General features: G+C 32.1%; 2 protein-coding genes across 2 annotated transcripts; one reads left to right on the top strand and one right to left on the bottom strand.

The window, feature by feature from the left end:
• The first annotated feature begins 1,458 nt into the window (after positions 1–1,458).
• Positions 1,459–3,473, top strand: LOC120089837 (protein translation factor SUI1 homolog 2-like). The gene is made up of 2 exons (XM_039047243.1): positions 1,459–1,615; positions 2,858–3,473. Exon 2 carries the CDS (start codon positions 2,895–2,897, stop codon positions 3,231–3,233), a length of 339 nt encoding a protein of 112 aa, XP_038903171.1. The 5' UTR covers positions 1,459–1,615; positions 2,858–2,894; the 3' UTR covers positions 3,234–3,473.
• Positions 3,474–4,863: 1,390 nt separating this feature from the next.
• On the bottom strand, positions 4,864–9,617 carry LOC120089836 (calcium-dependent protein kinase 2-like). Its single transcript, XM_039047242.1, has 8 exons — positions 8,551–9,617; positions 6,590–6,733; positions 6,313–6,465; positions 6,076–6,191; positions 5,766–5,933; positions 5,550–5,677; positions 5,357–5,456; positions 4,864–5,276 (listed from the first exon to the last, which is right to left on the bottom strand). The coding sequence occupies exons 1-8, from the start codon at positions 9,239–9,241 to the stop codon at positions 5,193–5,195; spliced, it is 1,584 nt and encodes a 527-aa protein (XP_038903170.1). The 5' UTR covers positions 9,242–9,617; the 3' UTR covers positions 4,864–5,192.
• Positions 9,618–11,228: the final 1,611 nt, after the last annotated feature.

Raw genomic sequence — 11,228 nt, 5'->3', positions numbered from 1 at the left:
AAAAAAAAAATAATATATATTAATTTAAGATCTTTGATTAAATAAATATTAATTTGATTTGCGTTTAAATATTTTGAAAAAAATATAAAAATGCAATATAATAAAAAAAAAGGGATATGTATGGTCGACAATATTTATTTTATTTATATAATGCAAAAAAAGAAAAGAGATATGTATGATTGACAATATTTATTTTATTTATATAATGCAAATAAAGTGTGTGTATGTGTGTGCGTGCGTGTGCGTAAAATATCTAAAAGAAAAAAAAAAGACAAAAAGATAAAATAGGAATACCTTAAACATGAAAATCCAAAAAACTCTCAAAAGGGCATACAATATTTTCAAGATGCCCCGTGAGAGTATCTTAAGATGCTTGAAAATTTACAGATGTCAGGACATCTTACAGTTTACAAAATAAACATGGTAATCGAGATATCTATTCCATATAAATTTAGAAGGCCTCCAAAACAAACTTCCCTAACAATATATTTTAAAAATGAGAAACTTATACAAGAAAATGAAGAATTTTCAATCCTCCCTTAAAACACACACATATATATATATATGAAGAAAAAAAAAGGACAAAAAGATGAAATAGAAATGCCTTAAACATGAAAATCCAAAAAACTCTCCAAAGGGCATACAAAAATGGTATCTTAGGATGCTTGAAAATTTACAAATGTAAGAACATCTTACGGTTTACAAAATAAATAAATGTGGTAATTGAGATGTCTATTTGCATACAAATCTAGAAGACCTCCAAAAACAAACTTACCTAACGATATTTTTTAAAAATGAGAAACTTATACAAGACAATGAAGAATTTTCCATCCAAATCTTTCAAAATAATCTCAAATCTGTTCAATAAAATCTTTTCAAAAAGTTAAAATCGCAAATTTTCTTAACAAACCCTTTAGATCTAATTTTGAAATACAATAGAATTGTAATTAAAAATTTAGAATAAAACGTGGACATAAACAATAAAATAAAGAGAAAAAATAATTTTTTTTAGGTTGCGAGTTTAGTTTCTACTTAATTAGTTTTTTAAATTTTACAATTTTAGTCCTCAAATTTTAAATTTGATTTCAATTTAGTTATTAAGTTTCAAAGTATTATAATTGTAACAGTTTTGTTTCAATTTGAATTCTAAGTTTTCAGATCCACTTTTAGCTCGGTTTTTCAATACGATGTATCATATAACTCTTTTACTTATAATAAACGTATAATTAATTAAATTTTATTATTTTTTAATTACTATTAAAATTAATTTTAAATTTCACTTTATAATTATTTTAAATTAAATAATAAAAAATCGATACAAGCAATCTCTTTCCTTTATAAAAATTCCCACAAGCATTGTGTGTGGATTGGAGTGTGCGGTGCGTTAATTGTACGCGTCCCTTACGATGAACAAGGATTCCCTTTTCCATATCGAGAATAATATTATCCAGATAACCATACACCCCAAAATCATCATAGCCGTACATCTTTCTCAACAAAACTCCATCCCCACCGTCCATTCTCTCAAACACTCGCCTCTATATATACTCTCCTGACTCTCTTCATTCTCCTCAAGCTTTTAATATTCGCATTCTGCTTCGCCTTCAAGCTTCAGGTACAATTCCCCTTTTCTTCTTCCTTTTCAATTTTCAATCTATTACTTTCTTTTTGGGTTTCTGTATTTTGTGGTTGTTTGTTTTTTGTGTTCTGTTTTTTAATTTTGATCGTCATAATTGATCACTGTTTGTTCGCTTAGGAGTTTACTTCTTGCTGTCTTCCCTATGTTTGTTTGTTTGTTGATTTTGATTTTTGTGGTTCTAATTCTCTCTATCTTTTTACTCCACTGTGATTTCTGATATTGTTAGAATTCGTTGATCTTTATACCTCTTGTCCCTGTTTCATCTCATACGCCTCTGTTCTGTGAAACTTCTGAGTTTGGGAATTCATCTTGATCACAAATTTAACTGTTTTCTAAAGTATTCTAAATCTTATAGGAAACTTCCTTTTGGGTTTTTAAATCTTATTTTTCGTCTTTGGGCTATGAACTTTCAACTTGTCTCTTCTTTCGACTATTCTATTTGATCTCTTGATTTTGAATACGAAACTATTTTGATCCCCTTATAGTTTTGTTGGAGTGTTGATTTATAATTTACTTTATCATGTCGATGGATGATTTAAATGTATAAGAGAAGAGAGTCATGTGTTCAAATTTCTGGAATGTAATTTTTCTCTCTTGTATTCTACACTTTTTCAAAGCCGATTATTGATTTAGCATGTATTAGAGAGAGACGTGTGTTCAAAGTCCTGTAATGTCATTTTCTCTAGTGTATTCTACAATATTTCAAGACCAAAGTATAGATATTATCAAATTAACTTAACCCATCAGATTAAGCTTTTAGTGATTTAACAAATCTTTCCTTCTAGCTAACTGAGGACAAGTGGACTCAAATATTTCTCTTCATATACATTTATTGATCAGCTAAGTAAATAAAAAATGTGTTGGTTTCAAGTTTCTACTGTATAATTTAATGAAAAATTAAGAGTAAGGACTGAATTACTTTAAAATTCAGGGATTAAAATAGAATTTTTGAAAGCTTAGGTGTCGAAGTTGAATAAGCATGGAAGTTTGGGATTAGAATACAATTCAAACCAATATTTTATCTTGAATACAACTTACTAGTTCACCAGTTTCCATCAAGAAAACTACATTGGCATAGTTTCCCACATTCTTTTTGACTTATCAGTTTCAAAATATATCTTCTCTATCAAACAAAATATCTGCTGATAGCTAATCTTGCTGGTTAAACTCTCAAGGGCGAATGTTAAATAGTTTTTTCTTTGTGGGTGGTGGAAACAGCTTCTTAGGTGCCTTCGGTTACCACCAATCAAATTACATGGTTGATCTAGACGTCCAGATTCCAACCGCTTTCGATCCCTTTGCTGACGCCAAAGACTCGGATGCCCCTGGAACCAAAGAATACGTCCATATAAGGGTCCAACAGAGGAATGGAAAGAAATGTCTAACAACAGTTCAAGGGCTTAAGAAAGAGTTCAGCTATGATAAGATCCTTAAAGACCTGAAGAAGGACTTCTGTTGCAATGGGAATGTTGTGCAGGACAAAGAGCTGGGGAAGATAATCCAACTCCAAGGCGATCAGCGCAAGAACGTTTCTCAGTTCCTCGTTCAGGCTGGCCTCGTCAAGAAGGATCAAATCAAGATACATGGTTTTTGAGTAGGATCCTTAAATTGTTTGCTGTTTATGTTATATATGTGTGAAGTATTTAACTGAAGTGTGATGTGTGGAGAAGGGGAAATATACTATATTGATGAATGGTCTATCTTTGTTGCAAGCTAAGTCTGTATACTTCTGTTATGATTTGTTTTTACAGTGTATTGACAAAAGAGGGTTGTCATGGAATATTATGGCTCCCTTTTATTAATTAGAAAAAAGGATGTTTTCAGTCTACAAGAATTATTTCTCACCTTCAGGCTTGCTTTGTCAATATACATGATAGATGTATGTTTGTTTTTTCTTGTATTATCATTTGGTTAGTGTTTTATATTTGTGTCTAGGTGGTTAGTGTAATATGTCTTTGATTTTTTTTTTTTTTCAATTTTAATAAAGTATCTAAAATTTTAAATTTCGCGCCTTCCTGAACTTTTAATATTCTACTCTAATAAGTATTTGATGAGAAATTATTTTAAATGATAAAACTGTGAAAAATATTTATAAATATAATAAAATATTACCTTCTAATAATACTCTATTGTAGGTAGATTTATATCAGGTAAATATTTCTTATTATATTTTAAAACAATCTAAAAATTAATGGATAAGCAATTTATTGGATATAAGATTGAACAAATGTTAAAATTTTAATTTTATGTTTAGTAGATAAGCTTATTATACACAAAATCAGTACTTTGGAATTATTAGAAATTTTCTTAAGTTTAGAAATTTAATTGATATAAAATTAAAAGTTTATTAGACACACTTCAACGCAAGATCTATCGAACACAAAATTAAAAGTTTAAAACTTACCGAACACTTTTACGTCGAACAACTAATAGACACAAAAAATCTTATATTCTAATAGAAATGTTTTTCTGTCAACACAATTAAAAATATAGTAGAGATTTTAAAGGGTCGTTAAGCTCTTTTATAACTATTTAGTTTTTCGACTTAAGTTCATAAATACTATTTTCTTTTATAAATTTATTGTTATCCAGCCAAATATTGAAAATTAAAGGGTTATATATAGGTTTGAAAATTTTGTTTTTGTTTTTGGAATGTGACTAGGAATTCAAATATTTTAACAAAATTTGGGTACCTTCATTGAAAAATGGAAAGAAAACAAATCTAATTTTAAAAGACTGGAAAACTGCAAGATAAAAGAAAGTTGCATAGACACTTTGATACTTGATTAAGAGAGTGAAAAAGTGTAGAAGCTTAGAGCTTAAAGAATGAAAAATGGACTTTGACTCAAGCCTTGTTATTTTCTAGGTCATGTTACCTCTGATCTTGTTTGATGTGAGTTATTTTCATTGGTCCAGAGTCACTCACAACAAAATCAATACAACTCCAAAAAAATGGATGAACAAAACTTGTAATTTAATCCACTAAAAAAATAAAAAGAAAAAGATGGAAAACAGTAAAAGTCACTACTCTTAAAAAGGCCAAACTCAAATGGCAACTCAACCCAAAAAAGGTCCCAATGTTAAAAAAAGCCGAAACAAAATACCCAACCATTTTCGGCCATGACTCTTTCCCAGTCTATTTTTTCCTCTTTTCCTGCTTCCACTTTTTTTATTCAAGCAAAGACAACATTTAAGAAATAAGCAAAAGTCAGAAAGATCCAATCTTAAATCAGTCAATCCTAGGCAAAGTCATCATCTTTTTTGCCCAAAAAGAGTCAAGATCAAGTGGACATAATTAAATACTCAAGTAAACAAGTATATTTAGGCAAATACAAATTCTCCCGTCCAAGCAACTATCCTTAAACATAAGCATGGTTTACACAGGGCAACAAATTATACAGAAAAATATAAACAACAATTCAATTGCTATGCAAAAATATCACATTAAAACCTGAAACCAATATTTTAGGTGTAGTCTTGATATTTCGCTGTCGATGGGCAAGCTTCTTAATAGCAATTCTGCTGTAGATGATCCCTTTGATGATCTTCTGTATCATTCTACAGGTTTAAAGCATTTGGCTTGTTGGGTTCCACTTCTCATCATTGAACAGAACTCATCATAGTTGATTCTTCCATCCTATGAAAATCATATAGAAGTTAGTTGCATTTTACCAGAGAAGATTTAGGTAGGACTACTGTAAATATGAACGAACTTACGTTGTCTGCATCAACTTCAGAAATGATTTCTCTAATAGTCTCTTCATCACCCATTCCATAATCTTTCATTGCAGCTTTTAGCTCATCTCTTGTGATATAACTGAAAGAACGATAAGCAAATCCTCAAAAAGACTGAAAAAAGTTGTTTCAAAAAGCAGATAAATGCTCATATATTCTAGGATTAGAGACTGACCCACTGTTGTCCTTGTCAAAATGCTGAAAGGCTTTGTAAAGATGCTCTTCTTTTTCTAGCTTGTATCTATGCATCGTAGCAGTGATGAATTCAATGTAATCAATCGTACCATTTCCATCCACATCGGCCTGAAACGGCAAACCAAGTTCTCTCAGTTCATGTGAGGAAAAACAAATAAGAACTTTGGGTGATTAATAATGTTTGATCATATAGTACCGCTTCCATAAGTTGTTTGACCTCAGCCTCACTTAGTGTTGAGCCAAGCCGGGCCAGTCCAGACTTCAATTCTGCATAAGTGATGGTTCCACTTTTGTCGGTGTCCATGTTTGTGAACATTGCTTTCAGGCCTTGGATCTCTTCCTCAGAAAGATTTTCAGCTATAACCTACAATTGTTTCATAAACTACCTGTTAATATCATGAACTTCTTCACCCCCCACCAAAATCAACCACCGTTATGGAGAACTCTTTATCCCTGGCCCCTCAATTAATTATAACTTCTGCTATGTCGAAAAGATAACCAATCACCTTCAGGGCAAGTTTCTTCAGTTTGTTCATTGCTCTAAATTGCTTGAGTCTTGTAAATACTGCACTGTCTATTGGCTTATCTGATGCATCTCCACCTTCTCTCATCCACGGATGCTCTAAATAAGATAGACAATGCCATAACCCAGTTAGATGCTATAGATTCATATACCATTTTTTTGTAGATTTTGTTTAGGAAAAGAATTCAAGAAAGCCTTCACAGACAAGATACAGACATACCGAGAACCTGCGCTGATGTAATCCGGTTTGCTGGGTCCTGAGTTAACATTTTCTTCACTAGATCCTTGGCACTCTTGGAAATTTGTGGCCATGGATCACTTTCAAAGTCAATATGTCCTTGCAATATTGCATCAAATATGCCCTTCTCAGTTTCTGCAATAAAGATCATGTTATTCACAATACCAGCCAGGCATTTTTCAGACAAAAGAAAATGTGATAGGATGTTTGATAGACAGAAATATAGCAAGGAGAAAAAGAATGTAATCCTCTCTTTTACCTGCCCAAAATGGAGGTACACCACTGAGTAATATGTACAACATGACCCCAGCACTCCAAATATCGATTTCTTTCCCATATTTACGACGTAATACCTCAGGGGCAACATAATAAGCACTTCCTACTATGTCTCTGTACACCTTTCCTGAAAAAGGTCAATAAAGAAACAAGTCAAATGCTAATTTTTCAGGGGAAGCATATATAATTACATCAATATATCCTGAACTCTTCAGCAAAGCTCGAGTCCATTTGGCACAAGTGCACTTGTTACTCGGGTATAATGATTGTGGAGCAATTGCTATCGCCCATGTTATCAAATTAGTTGGGAAAACTTGAACTACACTATCTTGAGTTATGGGTCCAGTCTCCACCCACGTTTTGCAGAAAAGAAGTTTTACAACTATCTATTATAACCTATAATCATCATAGGATGTATCTTAGATGTGGACAAAATTTTATCAAGAGTCTGCTAGAGGGATTTTGCATCTTACTAAAGTGACTTCTAACTCTGAATTTTCTTGCTTGAATTGTTATATATTTAAAGTATCAGGCAGATTGATGTTAAGTATATGATCCCATTACTACTCCCTTTCACACTAAAAGCAATTCACAGGAAAAACTACATATAGATATCAAAGCAAGAATTATTGAGAAAAGCAGAGAACCAATTAACACTCAGTACAAGAATTATAGAAAACGTCCAAGCATAAAATGCTGCGCTTCATCCTCATAATATTAAGAAGAAAAAACATTACAAAATGGAAAAACAAAAGTTAATCATGTTTGAGGCCATCCACTTCATGAAATAAACTCATACAACAATCCATTTCAAGAAAAGAAATTAATGATAAATTGAAGAGATTTAGACAATTCGACATTGGTTGCCAATTCTGTCAGTAAGAAGGCATTAACAACCATTGAAATGAATAAAACGAAAAGATGATATACGTGCTACAAGAGTTATGTACTTGCCAAACCTAGCCACCTAGATAGGCTTTAGTTGATGAAGAAAATACCTAGGAAAGTTCAAGTCTTCAGGGTTGAGGTTATCAATCCATATAGAACAACCTTGACCAAGAAGAATAGTTCCTATACCCATGTGAATTGAATACTTATAAGTTGATTTCTAACAACATTTTGTTTTTATATTGAGGTTGACTAGCTCTTATCTGTCATTGTTGGATGAGTACATGAATACCACTAACTACCGAATCATCAAACTTGTAACTTTTCAAACATTTGAACCGGCATCAGCATGAATATACTAAGTAGTTAGGTGCAATATGCAAGATATAATAAAAGTGGTTTTCAATCCTATATTTAATTCGGTGAGTGATTTTATTCTTGAAATTTCAATCTCAATAATTTGCGTCTTAAAATTGAATATGAGGTGAAACAAATACCTTCCGAGAAGTAAATTAGAAAAGCACCAATAAACCAATCCATAGCTCATACAAAATTCAACCAACAAAATATTCAAAATCGAGCCAGAAATATCCAAACTCAACAGTGGAAATACGAATACCCACACCTAGCTACAAAAGCAAACTAAGTATAAGAATTGCCCAAACGTAGCAATAAAAAGTCAAAACCTAGCTAACATGTATGCACCATTAATTTAAATTCAATTCTATTAAATTGTAAGTTCAAAACTAAATTGACTCATTGAGCCAAATACAAGATGAAAGATGAATTTCTCCCTAAAACAAAAGCCCCACAACTTTGAACATTTGCCTACACTACAACAGATGATCACCAAGAACAATTGTAGATATGAAATATATATTAAAAAAAACATATATCTAGTTCTACCATCTAAAACTTTTAAGCCACACAAAAATTCCCACACATTTGACCTTCTAAAATCATCAAGAAGAGCAATACCTATTAAAACAATCATAGAGAAACAAACAATCAAAAAGTCATGAAGAACAAATCCAATAAGCAAAGCAAGAATCTCACCCTCTTCAATGAAAACAGACAATCCAAAATCTGTTGCTTTGAGCATAGCATCTTCCTCTTTGCTAGCAAGCAGAAAGTTCTCAGGCTTGAGGTCCCTGTGCATCACCCCCATGAAATGACAGATGTGAACCACATTAACAATAGACCTGCAGATTGAGGCAGCTGCTTTCTCACTGTAATGACCCTTTGCGATAATTCTATCAAACAACTCGCCTCCAGCGCAAAGCTCCATGATCAAATGAACCGATTGCTTATCTTCATAAGCTCCCTTGAACTCGACTATGTTGGGTTGCCCACTCAAATGCTGCATAATGTGAATCTCCCTCTTAATATCCTCCTTATCATTTCTGGTCACAAGCTTCCTCTTCGAAATTGATTTGCAAGCATATTGCTTACCAGAGGAATTCTCAGTGCAGAGATAAGTAACCCCAAATTGCCCTCTTCCCAATTCTTTCCCAATTGTGTAATGCAGCTTAACATCCTCTAATGGCTTCCCAAGAATCGTATCAGACCTGAAGGCAGCGTGTTTGGGGCTTTTGGGAGGACCGGATGACTTCGCCTTCGCCGCCGCCGCCGCCGCCGAGTGGTGATTTTCCGGCGACCGGTGAGCGTGTTGAGCTGGGGCTTTTGGTTGTTGTTCATACCGATCATACTGCGGTGAGTATTTGCCTTTGCTCGTGCAGATGCCCATTTCAGATAAAATCAACGATCCCCCACTGAAATTGAAGATCAGAAACTCGAAAACAAGAGAACCCCAGATGGAAAATTGGTAGTAAGAATCTGATTTCTGCTGAATCTTGAAAAAAGAGGAAATGGGTAGGAACAGAAATTCAAAAAGAACTTCGGAAAGGGTTGGAGATGGAGGGTTGCAGGGAAGCGAAGTTCTCTGGATTTATGGAAATGGGGATCGAAGACTACGAAGGGAGAAAAATGGAGGCTGGGAACCGAGTCAATGAATCTGAAGGAGTTGAGAAATTGGTCAATTATTGTCCATTGTTGAAGGGGAAGAACTTTTAATGAGATAAAAATATAAACGAAAAGAAATATCTTGCAGCTGATTGAAGACAGCTGAGTAGGTTTATGTAAAAATATATTTATATAAATTCATAAATAAGAGTCTCCATCCTTGAAAGCCACCACCAACTTCTCTCTCTCAAATAAATAAAAATGAGTTATTTAAAATAAATAAATAAATAAAAATGAAAAGCCATCAATCACACTTGTCAGAATACAATAATTATTCTTTTAAGTTTTATTTTAGACTCTCCAAGTCTTAAAAAAAAGCTTTTCATTGAAATAGATATATTTTGCCATAACTTATATTATGTTTGTTCTATATGATCTTGTATTATAAAGAGAGAACAAAACTCTTAAATTATTATTGATTTGTAGTCAACTATTTAATTCATAGATAATGTGACTTTGGCTATGTGTAATAACGTGTTTATGTGAATATTATTGAAATAATGAATTTAGTTAGAAAAAAAAATGAAGTAGATGAATGAGAATACTAAGAGGTAGAATCATACGGTAAAAATAAGTAAAACATTTAGATAATCTATGAAATAAAATAGAAAAGTCAAGTGTAAAAATATAATATAAACATGTTTTTTTATTTTTCTAAAAGAGAGATTTTTTTTAACCTAAGAGGGAATTCTTTTTGTTTAAATTGAAAACAAACAAAATTATGTTGACATGGCTTTTGATCGAATTGCCAAGGGTAAGGAACATGTAATAAGATATAATAGAATATTTTGAGTTCAAACATTTAAGTTCAAGAAAATCAAAGTTTGACCTTTCAATTAAAAATATGATTTTAATCAGTTGAGTTATGCTCGTGTCAATATATATGATTTGATCATTTTTTTTTAATAAAATAAGGCCTGATGGGATTCGAATCATCGACTCAATGATCACTAATACATTCAGATGCCAGCTGAGCTATGTTCTCTTTGATCATATGATATGATCATTTTATCTATAAAGTGAGAAATTTAAAGAGGATAACTTGATGGAGAGAGGAAGCTTTTGAAATGAAATTTCAAAGACATTTTATGATAAATAAGACAATGAATATTGATGGATTGATATATTCTCAAAGAGCCAACAATTGAGAAATCGTAGCCAGTGATAGAAAAAAAAAATTTGGTTCCTTTCTAGAGTTACCTGAACGATTTAGATATAATTATAATGATCCATACTTCTAGGATGCTAATATATGCATGCATAGGTTTGAAAGTAAAATTTTCAAAGAAGATTAGATAAAAGAAATAAAACTTTTATCTCATTAAATAAAGTTCAACAATAAAATCCTAAAAAAGAACATCGTCTAAGTACCCCCGACTCTGATTTAAAATAAATTGAACAAATTAACAAATTAATAAAGGAATAAATGAAATAACCAAAAATTTTAAATACTAGACTCCCAGACCACATCATATAAAAAAAAACATAAGTGGGGAAGTAGTATCATGTCCCAATAGCCGGGTCACGGATACTTCTTGTCACTCACTGATTTATCTTTATCTTTACCTAAAAAACATGGAGAGAAAATGATAAGTATATAAATATACCCAATAAGCGACCCATTGCTGGACCCACTAGATGAACTGTTAGCCTTCCTATCGAGACTCAAGTGCACAATTGCACCGTAGGTATAGGCATAGGTATAAGCATAA

This window comes from Benincasa hispida, chromosome 11, assembly GCF_009727055.1.
Source record: "Benincasa hispida cultivar B227 chromosome 11, ASM972705v1, whole genome shotgun sequence".
NCBI lineage: Eukaryota > Viridiplantae > Streptophyta > Magnoliopsida > Cucurbitales > Cucurbitaceae > Benincasa > Benincasa hispida.
This window is presented reverse-complemented; position numbering and strand designations above follow the sequence as displayed.